The 19,929-nt window shown below is 42.8% G+C and overlaps 1 protein-coding gene across 2 annotated transcripts in view; it reads right to left on the minus strand.

Moving 5' to 3' along the window:
- rheb (Ras homolog, mTORC1 binding) overlaps positions 1–19,929 on the minus strand; it is a 159,408-nt gene that overhangs the window by 132,275 nt on the left and 7,204 nt on the right. Inside the window, exon 1 of one of the 2 annotated variants that reach the window (XM_072508163.1) lies at positions 14,687–14,741. The exons of the other annotated variant lie outside the window; for it this stretch is intronic. Coding sequence (XP_072364264.1) covers positions 14,687–14,726 — 40 coding nt within the window. The 5' untranslated portion in view covers positions 14,727–14,741. Of the gene's footprint in view, positions 1–14,686; positions 14,742–19,929 lie in introns of those variants that run through there. 2 annotated transcript variants of the gene reach the window in all.

Raw genomic sequence — 19,929 nt, forward strand, 5'->3', positions numbered from 1 at the left:
AAGTGCGTAAACTCAGAGTAGCACCCGGCCTCTTGACAGCCAACGTACTTCTGCATGGAACAATAAATCAGTGTGCTCGGCCCACATATCAGAAATTCTCAAAAAGCCTGGTATTGAGTGCGCTGCGCCTAATGAAATTCATAATTCCTTTCAACGCCACTTCATTTTGGATGGAATTCCTTTTGATGCCAATGCTTCATGTTGAATAAAACAATGATTCCAAACAAATTCCTGACCAGCTGCCTCATTATAACACCGCTGTTTTTCCCGGTCATGTTGTCTGCTCCATCGCTTATGATTCCTCTGCAGTGAACCCAGTCGAGCCCGCACTTTCTAACCATCTAACTATTTATGCTTCATAAATCTCTGCGCCAGGGATGTCAGGCAGCATAGGAAATCCTCAACAAATTCATTGTGCCAAATATTCCTAATGTAAACTAGCAAGGTTACACAATCTGAAATGTAGTTGTATTGAGAACTCCTGTGCTGATTTTAAACGAGAAATAAGCTGGGCTTCTAAATTCTCAGCAAAATCACAAATTCAGCGAGCCACAGTGCTATCACTAACTGGGAGGCATTTCACTTTTTCAGCTAACCTCTCATGTAGGACCATAAGACCATAGACCATAAGACATAGGAGCAGAATTAGGCCACTCGGCCCATCAAGTCTGCTCCGCCAGTCAATCATGGCTGATATTTTTCTCATCCCCATTCTCCTGCCTTTTCCCCATAACTCCTGATGCCCTTATTAATCAAGGTACGAACTATGTCTACTGCTGTACGGAGAATTATTCTCTGCTAGTGTGGGGCATTATCTCCTGAGCTACATGGTAAGCTACCACGCAAGAGGCTAATAGTTCTTTGTCATTCAATGTAACATTTCTGCTGAGGCCTTCAGCTGACAATTTAAGTTCTTGCTGTATCCTTTTTTTTTTTTTTTAAATCAAAAGGTTTATCCTGGAACACACCATGCGGTCTTTAAATGCCTCTGAAGTTGAGGGTTTTAAACTTTAAATTTGCCAGTACTTCCCTGCATATAACACACATGGGCTTTCCATCTCGATTTGCATTGGCACAATTCATAAAGCCATACCTTAAAAAAATCATATTTATACTGCTTTTTTCCTGATTTCAGCTTCTTCTTAATGGGCTGTTCACCAGAGCTCCTGGAGCTCATACCAGCACTGCTTTGTCCTGCTGTGGATTCTCCGGAGCCGCTCTTCTTTGCTCGAAGGGTAAAAGCTGTAGCTTCTCCAGTCTATCCATGTAATTGTACCACCTCATCCCTGCACTACTGCAAACAGATGGTGAAGTATCACAATTGCATGTCAGAGCTATGGGTCTACTGACAATTAATCAGGTGTGTGTGTGTCTGGACTGTCAACAATTGGCGGCACAGTAGCAAAGTGGTTAGCACTGCTGCTTCACAATGCCAGGGACCCAGGTTCGATTCCCGGCTCGGGTCACTGTCTGTACAGTCTGCACTTTCTCACCGTTTCTGCATGGGTTTCCTCCGATTTCCTCCCACAACCCCGAAAGACGTGCTTGTTAGGTGAACTGGACATTCTGAATTCTCCCTCCGTGTCCCCGAACAGGCGCCGGAATGTGACGACGAGGGATTTTCACAGTAACCTCATTGCAGTGTTAGACCATAAGACATAGGAGCGGAAGTAAGGCCATTCGGTCCATCGAGTCCACTCCGCCATTCAATCATGGCTGATTTCAACCCCATTTACCCGCTCTCTCTCCATAGCCCTTAATTCCTCGAGAAATCAAGAATTTATCAACTTCTGTCTTAAAGACACTCAACGTCCCGGCCTCCACCGCCCTCTGTGGCAATGAATTCCACAGACCCACCACTCTCTGGCTGAAGAAATTTCTCCTCATCTCTGTTCTAAAGTGACTCCCTTTTATTCTAAGGCTGTTCCCCCGGGTCCTAGTCTCCCCTGCTAATGGAAACAACTTCCCTACATCCACCCTATCTAAGCCATTCATTATCTTGTAAGTTTCTATTAAATCTCCCCTCAACCTCCTAAACTCCAATGAATATAATCCCAGGATCCTCAGACGTTCATCGTATGTTAGGCCTACCATTCCTGGGATCATCCGTGTGAATCTCAGCTGGACCCGCTCCAGTGCCAGTATGTCCTTCCTGAGGTGTGGGGCCCAAAATTGCTCACAGTATTCTAAATGGGGCCTAACTAATGCTTTATAAAGCTTCAGAAGTACATCCCTGCTTTTATATTCCAAGCCTCTTGAGATGAATGACAACATTGCATTTGCTTTCTTAATTACGGACTCAACCTGCAAGTTTACCTTTAGAGAATCCTGGACTAGGACTCCCAAGTCCCTTTGCACTTCAGCATTATGAATTTTGTCACCGTTTAGAAAATAGTCCATGCCTCGATTCTTTTTTCCAAAGTGCAAGACCTCGCACTTGCCCACGTTGAATTACATCAGCCATTTCTTGGACCACTCTCCTAAACTGTCTAAATCTTTCTGCAGCCTCCCCACCTCCTCCATACTACCTGCCCCTCCACCTATCTTTGTATCATCGGCAAACTTAGCCAGAATGCCCCCAGTCCCGTCATCTAGATCGTTAATATATAAAGAGAACAGCTGTGGCCCCAACACTGAACCCTGCGGGACACCACTCGTCACCGGTTGCCATTCCGAAAAAGAACCTTTTATCCCAACTCTCTGCCTTCTGCCTGACAGCCAATCGTCAATCCATGTTAGTACCTTGCCTCGAATACCATGGGCCCTTATTTTACTCAGCAGTCTCCCGTGAGGCACCTTATCAAAGGCCTTTTGGAAGTCAAGATAGATAACATCCATTGGCTCTCCTTGGTCTAACCTATTTGTTATCTCTTCAAAGAACACTAACAGGTTTGTCAGGCAAGACCTCCCCTTACTAAATTCATGCTGACTTGTCCTAATCTGACCCTGCACTTCCAAGAATTTAGAAATCTCATCCTTAACAATGGATTCTAGAATCTTGCCAACAACCGAGGTTAGGCTAATTGGCCTATAATTTTCCATCGTTTTCCTTGTTCCCTTCTTGAACAGGGGGGTTACAACAGCGATTTTCCAATCCTCTGGGACTTTCCCGGACTCCAGTGACTTTTGAAAGATCATAACTAACGCCTCCACTATTTCTTCAGCTATCTCCTTTAGAACTCTAGGATGTAGTCCATCTGGGCCCGGAGATTTATCAATTTTTAGACCTCTTAGTTTCTCTAGCACTTTCTCCTTTGTGATGGCTACCATATTCAACTCTGCCCCCTGACTCTCCAGAATTGGTGGGATATTACTCATGTCTTCTACTGTGAAGACTGACACAAAGTACTTATTTTGTTCCTCAGCTATTTCCTTGTCTCCCATCACAAAATTACCAGCGTCATTTTGGAGCGGCCCAATGTCAACTTTTGCCTCACGTTTGTTTTTAATGTATTTAAAGAAACTTTTACTATCATTCCTAATGTTACTGGCTAGCCTACCTTCATATTTGATCCTCTCTTTCCTTATTTCTCTCTTTGTTATCCTGTTTGTTTTTGTAGCCTTCCCAATCTTCTGACTTCCCACTACTCTCTGCCACATTATAGGCTTTCTCTTTTGCTTTGATGCATTCCCTAACTTCCTTTGTCAGCCATGGCTGCCTAATCCCCCCTCTGATAACCTTTCTTTTCTTTGGGATGAACCTCTGCACTGTGTCCTCAATTACTCCCAGAAACTCCTGCCATTGCTGTTCTACTGTCTTTCCCACTAGGCTCTGCTCCCAGTCGATTTTCGTCAGTTCCTCCCTCATGCCCCTGTAGTTACCTTTAACTGTAACACCTTTACATCTGATTCAACCTTCTTTCTTTCAAATTGGAGATTGAATTCTACCATATTATGATCACTGCCTCCTAAGTGCTCCCTTACTTTAAGATCTTTAATCAAGTCTGGCTCATTACATAACGCTAAGTCCAGAATGGCCTGTTCCCTCGTGGGCTCCATCACAAGCTGTTCCAAAAAGCCCTCCTGTAAACATTCAATGAATTCCCTTTCCTTGGGTCCACTGGCAGCATTATTTACCCAGTCCACCTGCATATTGAAGTCCCCCATGATCACTGTGACCTTGCCTTTCTGACATGCACTTTCTATTTCGTGGTGCATTTTGTGCCCCCGGTCCTGACCACTGTTAGGAGGCCTGTACATAACTCCCATTATGGTTTTTTTTGCCTTTGTGGTTCCTCAACTCTACCCACACAGACTCCACATCATCTGACCCTATGTCATTTAGTGCTATTGATTTAATTTCATTCCTAATTAACAAGGCAACCCCGCCCCCTCTGCCCACCTCCCTGTCTTTTCGATAGGTTGTGAATTCCTGGATGTTTAAATGCCAGTCCTGAACCCCCTGCAACCATGTCTCTGTGATGCCTACCACATCATACCTGCCAGTCACAATCTGGGCCACAAGCTCACCTACCTTGTTCCGTACACTGCCCGCATTTAAATATAGCACCTTTAATTCTCTATTGACCGTCCCTTTTTGTTTTCTTAGTGTGGTGGACCTTGGTTAACTGAGCCTTTCCATACACTGTCATATTTTGTGGGATGGGGACTATCGTAACCTCGCCTGAGTTTTGTCTTTTCGTGCTTTTTTGTATTCCTAAGCAGCTACGCTTCCCACTGATTACTTCACCTCTTGGTTCCCTGACTTTCCCTTCCCCCCCCATCTTTAGTTTAAAGTCCTATTGACCACCCTATTTATTCTTTTCGCCAGAACACTGGTCCCAGCTCGGTTCAGGTGGAGACCATCCCAACGGTATAGGTCCCCCCTGTCCCAAAACTGATGCCAGTGTCCCATGAAAAGGAACCCCTCTTTCCCACACCACTCTTTCAGCCACGTGTTAACTTCCCTTATTCTTGCCTCCCTATGCCAATTTGCACGTGGCTCGGGCAGTAATCCGGAGATTATGACCCTTGAGGACCTGTTTTTTTTTTAAATTTGAATCCTAGCTCTTTATAATCTCTAAACCGGTCATCTTTCCTAGACTTGCCTATGTTGTTAGTACCGACATGGACCACAACAACTGGATCCTCCCCCTCCCTCTCCAGTATCCTTTCAAGCCGGTCAGAGATGTCCCGCACCCTAGCACCGGGCAGGCAACATACCATGCGGGACTCATTATCCTGCTCACAAAGGATACTATCTATCCCCCTGATAATAGAATCCCCTACAACTACAACTTGCCTATTTACTCCCTCCCCTTGAATGGCCTGCTGAACCATGGTGCCTTGGTCAGCTGACTCATCCTTCCTGCAGCCCTGTTCGCCATCCACACAGGGAGCAAGTGCCTCATACCTGTTGGACAGAGTCAAGGGCTGAGGCTCCTGAGTTCCTGACTGCTGGTTCCCTTTACCTGCCTGACTTGCAGTCACACCCTGCTGTCCCTGGCCACTGGCAGGATTTAAACTACTTACTCTGACAGGTGTGACTGCCTCCTGAAACACAGTGTCCAGGTAAGTCTCCCCCTCCCGGATGTGCCTCAGTGTTTGAAGCTCAGACTCCAGCTCATCAACTCTGAGCCAGAGCTCTTCGAGCAGCCAACACTTACTGCAGATGTGGTCGCTGCAGCTCGCAATGGGATCTGCCAGCTCCCACATCAAGCAGCTCAAGCACATCACCTGACCAGCCATCACTAATTAATTAATTAGTTTAATTTAAGTTTATGAGTTTAGCTGTGTTTTTTTTTAAATTTGGGGCAGATTTGCTATCAACCACTCAGATCACAGCTTCCCTCTGACGTCACTTTTGGGAAACAAACTGGAAAACAGGAAGTTTCCGTTAGGTTTTTATACTCACATAGACTGCTCCTCCTCCTCCGAACGGCTCCCGAAATTAGGCCCGAAGTAAGGGAGAGAACAAAACAGTCGGGAAAAAGCACCTTCTCCCACTCTTCACCAAATTACCTCACTGCACCAAATTACCAAATTCTCACTCTGTCTGTGTCTCACTCACTCAGGCTGTGTCTCCTTGACCAGCGCAATGCTTACTAAGAGCGCTTTCTGTCTGTCTTTTATACAGACTTTAGGATGACTCAAACTAAAACTTCAAAGTGAAGAATACAATGTGTACCTTTGTGCCCCTTAACAGGTGACTGCCAGATAACTGCCTCTCAGCAATTAGGATGGGGGCAGCTTCAGCCAATCAGACACTAATCTACACTGCACTTTTAACTGAAAAACAGCACAATTAGATTAACCACTTACCTTTCCTGGTTACCTCACTGCACCAAATTACCAAATTCTCACTCGGTCTGTATCTCTCTCACTCAGGCTGTGTGTCCTTGACCTGCGCAATGTTAATGTAAGCCTACTTGTGACACTAATAAAGATTAAATTCTGTTTCCGTTGTGATACCGTATTCTCATTGCATCAACACAACAGCTGTCAGCAACTTCTCTGCTAACACAAATTATGTATCGTCACTGGTGACGAGCCTTTCAGAAAATAGTGCAAGTGCCTGGAATTGCAATGTTTTACTCTGACAAAGGAAACGCCAGCAAAATAACATCATCCGCTTTATCGCTAATCAGGGGCACCTGCTGAAAGATGCATATTAGGTGCAAACTAAATCACATTTGAATGCGATGCCTCAATTGAATGTTTACCATCTTGGCTTGGTTCCAAACCATGACCACGGTGTTGAAACACTGGAATGCATCAAGTGCACATGAAACCACACCAAGACAGAAGAGGGTGGAAGGGAGGGGCGGAAGAGAGGAAACAAAGTCTGAATTGTAGCCTTTTAGACGTACAGGTACTGAGATCTATTGAAACAATAAGAAACACTGGGGCTGGATCAGAAATAAGAACACCTAACTGATCTTTGTGAAGGAAACTCCACCATGAGCAAACTACGACTAATTGCGCTCCAGCTGTAATTAATACACTAATCCAAACCAGAATTTTTGTTTATGATCCACTAACATACTGAAGAGTACATTTACATTAAAAAACTAAAAAAATTAACCATCGCTATTTTGCAAAGGGGGAGCAAAAAGTACATTGAAAGCATATTCAGTGAACATAGTGGCACAGTGGTTAGCACCGCTGCATCCCGGGCCGAGGACCAAGTTCAATCCTGGCCCTGGGTCATTGTCTATGTGGAGTTTGCACATTCCCCCCGTGCCTGCGTGGGTCTCAGCCCCGCAACCCAAATATGTGCAGTATAGGTGAATTGGCAACACTAAATTGCCCCAGAATGGAAAAAAACAATTGGGTACTCCATTGCCCAGTAATAAACATTTAGACACACACATTTGGCTGATGTATCACACCAAAACAAAATTGCTTAACATAGCAATTTGCAAAACAGAACCAATCCTCTTTATTGCCAAGTGTCTGTATTACATTACTACAAGCAACATGTTTCCTGGAACTGAGATATGTTGCAAGATAAAAACCAATGTCAAAATGTTATTCTGGTATTAAGATTATTCTTTTCAATATGTGCATGGCGAATGCATTATGAATCTAGGGGAAAAGACATCAAATGCCAAACAACTATCCTACCTTTATTATTTTTGAATTTTATTTTTTCTGTCAAGTAAATAGCAAACCAAATGAAATCAGTTCCAAATCAGGTCAAAGTGTGTAATGAAAACATTCTGATTTTGTTGAGAAATCACAAATTAAAAATCAATGCACTCAAACAATGTGATCCATTGAAAGTTACTACATGGTTTGAACAGGTTTAATTTTGAAATTCTAATACTATACATAATTTCTGACATGAATGTAATATTTCATTTGAAAATATAAATACAGCAACTAGGGCAATTCATTTAAATCGGCCGTTTGGCAGAAAAAACAGTTCTACTCCACAGACTTGCTCCACGACAGATACAAACCAATTTATAAGATAAACCAATTTTGAAGATAAACTTCAGATTTCTTGCTGTTTTTAAAAAGAAAAGGAAAGGTACACACCATTATTTAAATCTAACTTGTGTTTCCACAGATCAGTGATGAACCGTAGTACAATAAATATTTAATTATCTACAGTCCTCATGAGCTTCAATCCTAACAAATGGACCTTTTTAAAATCCTGATCTAAAAACAACAACACAATCCGTATATTAAAAATCGAAGATGTTTCAGCAGGGCGGTGCTCGATACGAATACCGACAACATTCATTGAACTGTCATCATCATTTTATACACTAACAGAGACTCTGGTCTTTTGCTCCTGATGCTTCACTCCTTTTTGTTATTGAAATGATAGCAAAACCATGCAAGAGTCCATAACTATGGGGCGGGAGATGGTGGTGCAGTGTTTAGCACTGCTGCCTCACAGCGCTGAGGTCCCAGGTTCGATCCCGGCTCTGGGTCACTTGTCAGTATGGAGTTTGCAAATTCTCCCCATGCTTGCGTGGGTTTCGCCCCCACAACCCAAAGATGTGCAGGGTAGGTGGATTGGCCATGCTAAATTGCCCCTTAATTGGAAAAAATGAATTGGGTACACTAAATGTATTTTGAAAAGAGTCTATAACTATCAAAACTACAAATTATATATACACAGATATAACATTAAACCACAATGTATTTTAAGAACTTGACAGAAAGCTTGCTTCAGCTCAGTGAAATTGGGCTCTAAACATGTAAATATAAATGAAAACAGTTAGCAAGACTGCTGACCCCACCACACCCCCAAACAGTCACTGGACTGAAATAAAAGCAAAACACTGCAGATGTTGAAATTCTGAAATAAAAACAGAGAATGCTGTAAAAACTCAGCAGGACTGGCAGCATCTGTGGTGAGAGAAACAGAGTTAACGTTTCAAGCCCATTGTGACTCTCTTTTGAACCCGTAGTCATACTGGACTCAAAACGGCAAATCTGTTTCTCTCCACAAATGCTGCCAGACCTGTTGCGTTTTTTCAGCATTTTCTGTTTTTGAGTCACTGGACTGACCTGGTTCTCTCTGCCTTGAAAGACTGCACAAGAAAGTCAGTGTTGAAGGGCGGTGCAAGGCCATGCATGCAGACCACACAGTCAGTTGGAAGAAATTGACCCAGAATTACCTTCTATTTATGGTTAAATTTGAAATGTAAACTTTTAGTCAATTACATCTACCTGGCTCAATTGGTAGCACACTTGCCTCTCAATTGCAGGATCCGGGTTCAAGTTCCACTCCCAGGGCTGGAGCACAAATATGGCTGGCACTCCAATGCAGTAAGTACTGAGGGAGCCCCTACACTCTTGTCTTTCAGAGAGATGTGAAACCAAGGCACCATCTGCAGATTGTCACATTGCAGTTTGCAGGATTCAGCTGAGCACAAATTGACTGCTGGGTTTCCTACGTCACAACAATGAACATATTTTAAAAAGGACTTAATTGGTCATAAAATGCTTTGGGGTGTCTGGTAGTTGAGAAAAGCACCATATAAATGGAAGCCTATTTTCATACGGTGATGATAACCAGTTGAGAGCTACCTTTTACTAAATCCCTCCACAAATCCTACAGTTGTGCCATGCAAAAAGATGTTTTCCATTGGCACAACCTATACATCAGCTTGAGAGTTAGACTAGTTTTGTTTGGGCTTTTTCAAATTGCAGCTGTACAAATGGATATTTCAACGAAAGCGAGGCAACAAATTGGAATATGGAAACTAGATTACAGAATCAGATTATGTCCAATTCTGACAATCACACCAGGATGGATGTGAAGTGTGTGCAGAGAAGATTTACAAGAATGAGAGCATGGATGAGGAGCTTCAGTTACGTGGAGACTAAAGAAGCTGGGATTGTCCTCCTTGAATCCGAGACGGTTAAGTGGAGTTTTAATAGAGGTTTTAAAATTTAATGGCTTTGAGAGTTTCTCCTTACTCTATTTCTACTGGTGGGAGGGTTGATAACCAGCAGACACATATTTAAGAAAATTGACTGCAGAATTAGGAGGAAGGTGAGGGAGAATATTTTCAGAGTCAGAATCTGGGATGCCCTACTTGAAAAAATGTTTGAAACAGATAGTAACTTTCAAATGGAAACTGGATATATACTTGAAAAAGGATAAGTTTCAGGCAATGGTAGCATAATGGAATGAACATAGAACATTACAGCGCAGTACAGGCCCTTCAGCCCTCGATGTTGCGCCGACCTGTGAAACCACTCTAAAGCCCATTTAGAGCCCACTAGAGCCCTGAAATAATGATGTGGAGGCACGAGTTAAAATCCCACCAATGCAGCTAGGAAAATTTAAATTCAAATAATGAATCAACCTGGAATTAAAAGAGGTAGTCTTAGTAACAGTAACCATGAAATTACCAGAGCATTAGAAAAACATATCTGGTTCACTATGTCCTTCAAAGGAGGAAATCTGCCATTCTTAACTGATCTGGCCTATACGCAACAAATCCACAGCAATGTAGTTGACCCTCAATCACCTTCTGAAATGGTTAAGTCACTCTCTTATATTAAAAGGCGGCAGCGGACAACCACTTTCTCACAAGCAATTATGGATGGGCAAATATCAACTGTGTCTACTGCTCCTGAATTTTGGTTTAAAGCAATGGGAAAAGAGAGGGATAGTTCTCTGCGAGAGCAGCCTCAAGTGTGATAAGCCCCTAACTGTGTTGTAAGATTCCATGAGACAGAAAAAAAAGTCACATTTTCTCCTAAAATAGGTTCACGCCTATTATGCCTTGGACATACCAGGCATAGTGGTTGGATGAAACTGTCACGATGAAAACATTCAAGGAAGGCTTGCATAGATTACAAAACTAAAATACTTCAGTCTGTATTTTCTGTAAATAACCAACTAATCAAATTACCAATAAATCAAATTTGATTAAGGATTTTCAAAACTAAGATTTCACAACACTTGGAGGATGGCAAATCGCAATTTAGTGATATTAAAGCAAACAAAAAAACGGGTACAAAATTATTAAAATATGGAGCTAGCATTCATTATTTGCATTCAACAGTTACTGACACTTAAAATAATGATTCAACAAACGTCACTGCACAAGTGTAGGAGTTTAATGTTCAGGGTGGTTTCTTCTTCAAATAAAATTACTGTTAAACTAAATTTAATTACGACCATAAAGAACTTGTCTTCCAGATACTATACAGTCCATGTTTAATTAGGTCACATTAGAGTGAAAGAACAATAATTCACACCACTGATTTTCCATAAATAGATGATTTTCCATCCAATAGATGATTCTCCATGGCTGGAACGAAAATTCAAAAGCAAAAGAGTGCAAAGTCGAGAAAGGAGGTGGCTCTATTGGTATTATCAATTAACTGGTGCTGCACAGTGGTTAGCACTGCTGCCTCACAGCGCCGAGGACCCGGGTTCGATCCTGGCCCCGGGTCACTATCTGTGTGGAGTTTGCGCATTCTCCCAGTGTCTTGCTTGGGTCTCACCCCCACAACCCAAAAAAGATGTGCAGGGAAGGTGGATTGGCCACGCTAAATTGCCCCTTAATTGGAAAAAAAAATTGGGTACTCTAAATTTATTTTTTAAAATATGGTATTATCAATTAACTGATGAATATGTTAACTGAAATGTGAACAGTTAATGTTAAAAGCAAATAGCATTAATAGCTGATAAGATAAAATCGATATACAATTCCGACAACAGTGCACTAAAATATTTTCCATGCTATTAAAATGTGATAGCCACTAAAATAATGAGTCTAGAAATACATTACAGCAATTTTAGTAAAAAGTACAAGAGTAACCAGCTTGGGATGAATTTTGTTAATTGGGCTGGTTTAGCTCACTGGGCTAAATCGCTGGCTTTTAAAGCAAACCAAGGCAGGCCAGAAGCACGGTTCAATTCCCGTACCGGCCTCCCCGAACAGGCTCCGGAATGTGGCGACTAGGGGCTTTTCACAGTAACTTCATTGAAGCCTATGAGTTTGGCTCAAGATGGATTGGAACTTTATGGGAAAACAAAATGTTAGATAAAGCTGTGTGTGCTGGAATGTCAAGACAGGCTTTTTGCAGCAAGCTGTAATCACTTCTGCTTTTGCACCAGACAAATTGCAGTAACGGCCTTGGGAATGGTTGCTAGCTTTAAAGATAATTATAATTGAGCTGAAAGCACAGACAGAATGCGAGGGGGCTGTTCTCAGAAATGAAGCAGTGTCAAAATGTATATAAACTGCTGCTAGATGTATTGACTTTGGCTTGCTGTTGTACCTCTCCGAGATACCGTGGTGTAGCTCCGGCCGAGAATAAACACACGATTAAGAAACTTGGTGTTCGATTGATTATTTCATCCGGACTGAAGGGAAACAAATTCACACCTACTCGTGACAATAAGCAATTTTCATTTCAATTTTCACTTACAAGGTTATTCTTGCCTTAATGTGCACCTATGCCTACTCAGACAAGGACCAACCCCGTTTTGATGCCCACTCTGTATCCCAGTTACTGATCTTGATTGGATGTGACGTTTAAGAGGGCGGAGCAAGGCCGGGCTGTGTACGGGTCACCGCACACGTGCAGGGATGGTGGGGACTGGGGCTGACAGTCGTCCACGTGGAGGCGCAATACGAACAGTGGTCGCAGCTTGGAGTTCCGCTCTGGTGCTCGCCCTTTGCGCGCAGCCTGGTTCTTACCCCTCCACCGATCGGCAGTATGCGACATGAGGCTCTGTGGTAAAGCTGTTCAACAGCCAGCACAACGTCCGCTTGCACTCCCACCACATGAAATACTGGTCAAGAAGTGGTCTGTGACTGGGGTGGATGCAGAGAGGGAAGCCAGGCCAGGTTTGTTGGCCAGGATTACCAATCAATCAAGGCCAGTCAATAGGGCTGACACATGAGTACAAGAAACCTACACCGTTGTCACTTTGTGTTGCTACTCTCTGGAAACTAGGAAGTGAGTGCTTTTGGTGATAATGGAGCAGGAGGTGACTTGGATGTTTGGATAGTGCAATGCGATGAAACCAGTAAGAAACATTGTGACATCGTATGTGTTTGACAAGTTCCTTCATCTAGTCTAAAATTGTAAAGTAATAAGAGTGTACTTTTTCCTATTCTTGCTTAAATTTCTAAAGAAATGGGAATATATTTAAAACTAACTTGTGTGTAAATGTGAGGATGCACATATTCAACTGAAATTGCTTTAATTTTCAGCAGCAAAAAGTCATCAACTTGGAAAATCAGGTATTGGAAATAAAGTTTCACAGTCAAAACAGAAAGAATGCCAGCCGCAACCTGCCTTATGAACAATGGAGTCTTTCCTCCAGAAGCAGCAACAGAGAGAAGGTCATGCACCCAGCACATATACGGATGCCACGCGCACTGTACGTCCATGCTTTGAGCACAAAATCATGGAGGAGGTTTTGTAGCTGCCAGCAAGCAAGCAACAGGGCTATGTGAAGAACTGAAGATGGATTATTTTGTAATAAGGAAGAGGGCCAGAGACACAAACAAACCAGGATCTCACAGCGAAATCTGCTGGTGTGCTCTTCTCATGATAGTCCACGACAGGACAAAGCAGTGCTGGTGTGAGCTGTATCCAGAGCTCCAGGGCCTCTGGTGAACAAACAATTAAGAAACTGAAATCAGGAACAAAGCAGTATGAAGATGACTTCAATTGTGCAAATGTAAATCAGGATGCAAAGCCCATGTGTGTTGTACTGGCGACTAAAGGTTTAAAACCCTCAAATCTTCAAAGGCATTTTGTGAGTTTGAGGACAAACCTCTTAATTTTTTTCAAAGCATGCAGCGAGAACTTAAATCATCAGCTGAAGGCCTTAGCAGAAATGCAACATTGAATGACAAAGCAAGAGAGATCTTGAGGACCAAGCAGACTCACCTGCCACATTAAAAGTAAAGAAAAATGGTGCGTCGCAAAGATCGGCTGGCATGGACCAGATCTTAAGGTCAGCCAGCATGGATCGCGAACGTTGGCCGGCTTGGGTCCGAAGATCCGCAGGTTGGTAAAAGTGGGTCCCGCGGAAAAAAGTTTGAAAAATACCTGAACCTAGCCCTCAAATTTGACACGGATTATTTTGGTGTTCGCTGATCAAACTCCAGGGCAACTGCTGTTGCTGCTTTTTGTGTCGACAGCTGGTCTGGGTATTGGATTTATCTACAATACCCCTTGCTATCAAATAACCTACTGATGCTCACTATCATGCACGAGTTACTGGGTGGGGTGGTGGGGTAACCAGCACCATGGAAGTCCTATCAACAAAGTGAGAATAGTTGTGTTGTCGGGGGGAGAGAGGTTAAAAATCAAATCAAATCTAAAAGATGCCCACAAACCTCAAATACTAGATGTATTCAACATGTTTTTCACCCACACAAAGAAGGTCTGAAAACTGATGTTTTTTATCCGTCCCCAAGTGCATGCATGCAATCCCACATCAAGAGAATTTGCAGCCAACTTACTCCCAGATTTCTGGCAATACTTCAATTTGGTTAATTCACATATAAGGCATGTAAATAATGTTTTAGCCATTTTCTTATTTAAACTTAAATATGCATTCAGAGGAAATGCTACCTCAAATATGCACGGTCATATTCAGATTTATATGACAGTGCTCATGATGTCAGTTGAGAAAACTGCTCAAGGACAAAAGGGTTACAAGCACAATGCAGAATGCATTATTCTTGTAGTGATTTTGTATCCCATTAAAAAACGCAAATGCGGAGACTGTCCAGCCTACCGGTGCAGGTGGTTTTCCTACGGCTGAAGCGGCGATCCATTTAAATCTCCATCGACTTCAGCGAGACCAAAAGATCCTGCCAGTGAAGGGGCCTGAAAATCCCACCCAAAGTATTAGTAAATAAAGATGTCTGGCTATTCAGAAATGTATTACTGTTTTATCAGGAAATTTCAGTAATATAAAACCTACACACTTCCTGTCATGTTCGTATGTCACACCCAAGTTTTTGTTTTTTCAACTTACAGAGTAACTTTCCAGGTACTAAGAGCCTCACAAGGAAAGCTGAACAATTAAAGTTTGAGTGAACTCATTAAATGTTTACCTTTTTATTCGGCTTGTTAGCATCAGAGATACATACCTACACTTCAGAAGAGATAAATGGGATTATAATCCTTTTCCTTCTAACTATGTAAAACATAATTAAAGCATATCCAATATTCACTCGTATAATGCACAGCCTACAAATGGTGCGACACACTGACTATTAAGCTAAATCTGTCACTTCAGACAATAGATGAATGCAAAGAAACAAAGGAACTTATTTTATACAGAAGCCTGAGTCTCTGTAACCTCCTAAATGGCTTTAAAATCAACTTTTACAATGGATACTGCTGGGGTTGTGACCACACATCTCTGACCTCATCCAGTGATTACGCATTGCAAATTATTGTCTTAATGGAACACAACTTTAGCGTAGCAATACAATGTTTTAGACCATGGAAATGTTATGAAAAAAGCACATCTTGATCTACCGTGAACAATGCCATGGAGATGACATAGCATCTGTAATGTACTGCATTAAAATCTTGCACTCATTCCTTGTCTATAGAACTTTCAGTCTTATCACAATGGCATCAGCTTTTCCATTGTAAATTCTTCTCTATTCATAATGGAAATTGCACAACAAAGTTAGCCAGGTGTTTCTGAACCACACCCAGAGTTCTGAAGAGTTATATTGGACTCAAAACATTAACTCAGTTTCTCTCTCCACAGATGCAGCCAGACCCATTGAGTTTTTCCAGCACTTGGTTTTCATTTGACCAGGTCCTTGCTTGTTGTGGCACTCCACAACCTCAATTTGATCTCAGCCAACTCCCTTAGTCTATTCTGCAGAATATCCTAATATTCCTAAAAAATAAAAGCTCTAGGTCTGCTTTCGTATTTTTTTTCACGACAAATAGTACAAAATCAAATAAATATCAAAAAAGATGTTGGACTGATGATTTGTTTCTTTTTATACATTTAGTGTACCCAATTCATTTCTTTCCAACTAAGTGGCAATTCTAGCTTGGCCATTCCACCTACCCTGCACATCTTTGGGTTGTGGGGGAAAACCCACAAACACGAGGAGAATGTGCAAACTCCACACAGTGACCCAGAGCCGGGATCGAATCTGGGACCTCTGCGCCGAGACAGCAGTGCTAACCACTGCACCGCCGTGCTGCCCAGGGCTGATGATTTGTAAGCCACTTAGGAGGTTAGAGAGATTTGGGCTTCTGCATAAAATAAGTTTCTTAGAACATAGATCATTACAGCACAGTACAGGCCCTTTGGCCCTCGATGTTGCGCCGACCTGTGAAACCACTCTAAAGCCCTTCTACACTATTCCCTTATCATCCATATGTTTATCCAATGACCATTTAAATGCCCTTAATGTTGGCGAGTCCACTACTGTTGCAGACAGGGCATTCCACGCCCTTACTACTCTCAGAGTAAAGAACCTACCTCTGACATCTGTCCTATATCTATCTCCCCTCAATTCAAAGCTATGTCCCCTCGTGCTAGCCATCACCATCCGAGGAAAAAGGCTCTCGCTGCCCACCCGATCTAATCCTCTGATCATCTTGTATGCCTCAATTAAGTCACCTCTTAACCTTCTTCTCTCGAATGAAAACAGCCTCAAGTCCCTCAGCCTTTCCTCATAAGTTCTTCCCTCCATACCAGGCAACATCCTGGTAAATCTCCTCTGCACCCTTTCCAATGCTTCCTATAATGCAGCGACCAGAACTGCACGCAATACTCCAAATGCAGCCGCAACATGACCTCATGGCTCCGAAACTCAACCCCTCTACCAATAAAAGCTAACACACCGTATGCCTTCTTAACATCCCCATCAACCTGGGTGGCAACTTTCAGGGATCTATGTACATGGACACCGAGATCTCTCTGCTCATCCACACTACCAAGAATCTTGCCATTAACCGAGTACTCTGTCTTCCTGTTATTCCTTCCAAAATGAATCACCTCACACTTTTCTGCATTACACTCCATTTGCCACCTCTCAGCCCTGCAGCTATGTCCCTCTGTAACCTGCAACATCTTTCCTCACTGTCCACAACTCCGACTTTAGTGTCATCTGCAAATTTACTCACCCATCCTTGTAAAAATGACAAACAGCAGTGGCCCCAAAACAGATCCTTGTGGTACACCACTAGTAACTGGACTCGAGTCTGAACATTTCCCATCAACCACCACCCTCTGTCTTCTGCCAGCTAGCCAATTTCTGATCCAAACTGCTAAATCACCCCAAATCCCATGCCTCCGTATTTTCTGCAGTAGCCTACCGTGGGGAATCTTATCAAACTCTTCACTGAAATCCATACACACCACTGCTGCTTTACCCTCGTCCACCTGTTTGGTCACCTTCTCAAAGAACTCAATAAGGTTTGTGAGGCACGACCTACCCTTCACAAAACCGTGTTGACTATCCCTAATCAAATTATTCCTTTCTAGATGATTATAAATCCTATTTCTTATAAACCTTTCCAAGACTTTGCCCACAACAGAAGTAAGGCTCACTGGTCTATAGTTACTGGGGTTATCTCTACTCCCCTGCTTGAACAAGGGGACAACAATTGCTATCCTCCAGTCTTCTGGCACTATTCCTGTAGACAAAGATGACTTAAAGATCAAAGCCAAAGGCTCAGCAATCTCCTCCCTTGCTTCCCAGAGAATCCAAGGATAAATCCCATCCGGCCCAGGGGACTTATCTATTTTCACACTTTCCAGAATTGCTAACACCTCCTCCTTATGAACCTCAAGCCCTTCTCATCTAGTAGCCTGTATCTCAGTATTCTCCTCAACAACATTGTCTTTTTCCTGTGTGAATACTGATGAAAAATATTCACTTAGCACCTCTCCTATCTCCTCGGACTCCACGCACAACTTCCCACTACTGTCCTTGACTGGCCCTACTCTTACCCTAGTCATTCTTTTATTCCCGACATACCTATAGAAAGATTTAGAGTTATCCTTGATCCTACCTGCCAAAGACTTCTCATGTCCCCTCCTGGCTCTTCTTAGCTCTCTCTTTAGGTCCTTCCTAGCTAACTTGTAACTCTCGAGCGCCCGAACTGAACCTTCACGTCTCATCTTTACATAAGCCCCCTTCTTCTCTCTTGACAAGTGATTCAACTACTTTAGTAAACCACGGTTCCCTCACTCAACCACTTCCTCCCTGCCTCACAGGTACATACTTATCAAGGACACGCAGTAGCTGTTCCTTGAACAAGCTCCACATTTCAATTGTGCCCATACCCTGCAGTTTCCTTCCCCATCCTATGCATCCTATGTCTTGCCTCATCGCATCATAATTGCCTTTCCCCCAGCTATAACTCTTGCCCTGCGGTCTATACCTATCCCTTTCCATCGCTAAAGTAAACGTAACCGAATTGTGGTCACTATCACCAAAGTGCTCACCGACCTCCAAATCTAACACCTGACCTGGTTCATTACCCAGTACCAAATCCAATGTGGCCTTGCCTCTTGTTGGCCTATCTACATACTGAGTCAGGAAACCTTCCTGCACACATTGGACAAAAACGGAACCATCTAAAGTATTCAAACTCGCGTTTCCAGTCAATATTTGGAAAGTTAAAGTCCCCCATAACAACTATCCTGTTACTTTCGCTCCTATCCAGAATCATCTTTGCAATCCTTCCTGAACCTTTGTTCAGGCCACAAGCATGACCCCGAGCTTTTGAGCTGTTTAACATTTTAATTATTCATCCCACTCTTGTCTTTGGCCTCCTATACTGTTCCAATAAAACACATGGGTCAACTTGAGAAACCACAAAATGAAAGCAAAATACTGTGGTGCTAGAAATCTGAAATAAAAACAGAAAATGCTGGAAAAGCTCAGCAGGTCTGGCAGCATCGGTGGAGAGAAAAACAGAGTTAACATGCTTCTCTCTACACAGGCGACGCCAGACTTACGTTTTTATTTGAAAAACATCAGCTCATTTATCAATTAGGGTTTTTCCAAGGTGCAGGACGTGATCCACCGACTAAGTGTCAGAAGGGTCGCAGAGCAATTGGTCGCGCTAACGGCTTTTACATTGAGAATGTGGCCACTGCCACCTTTAAATGGAAATAACGAGGTTTTGTGGAGTCTTCTGGCAGCAGAGAGCAGGGCATGCACCCTGCACACACACTTGTCGTTAAGCGCCCTCCAGGTACCCGCTTTTGGCACCAAATCACAGAGCAGTGTTGCTTCCATTTTCCAGCTGCTGGCAAGCAAGGCAAGAGGACTGTGAAGATGAATGGTTTTCTTGAAAGTAAAAGACAGCGAGAGACTCAAATAGGCAAAAAAAACAGAACACGCTAGACACTCAGCAGGTCTGACATCATCTGTGGAGAGAAAAGGGTGCTAACGTTTCGAGCCTGCGTGACTCTTTGTCAAAGCTAGGATTGGCAGTTTACCAATTGGACAGGACCTCTCTACTTGTTTCATTTTCATACCTTTTGTCATTTTATCTCTCCTACCTTCAAGGGCCCTTCCCTTTTTTTTTTCCTCCCTTCCCCCATTTCCCTTTTTCTGTATTTACTGAAAAACTGTTAAATCTTTAACATCCTCCAATTCTGATGAACAGGTCACGGAGTTAAAACATTAGGCATTTCTCACTCCATAGGTCTCCCAGCTCTCTATCATGAATACGCCAGGAAGTCTGGACAAACTTCTAACTCTGGACAAGCTGACAAAAGACCATCAGGTCTCTTTCAAGATGAATTAAACTCCCACAAGCAACAACTCACCAACTGAGTTGTATTCAACTGTGTGGGACTGGATCAGCTCAGACCTACTTGAAGTGTACAAGAGTATGCTTCTGGCCAGCAGCAGTTTAAAACCCATGAAGAAAGGCATCATCATCCTGGTCTACAAACAGAAAGGGGAGGATATCAGAAATTGTCAGCTCATTTTACTGCTTAACATGAACTACAAAATAATTCTGTCTGAGGTCATT

This window comes from Scyliorhinus torazame, chromosome 6 (genome assembly GCF_047496885.1).
Source record: "Scyliorhinus torazame isolate Kashiwa2021f chromosome 6, sScyTor2.1, whole genome shotgun sequence".
NCBI lineage: Eukaryota > Metazoa > Chordata > Chondrichthyes > Carcharhiniformes > Scyliorhinidae > Scyliorhinus > Scyliorhinus torazame.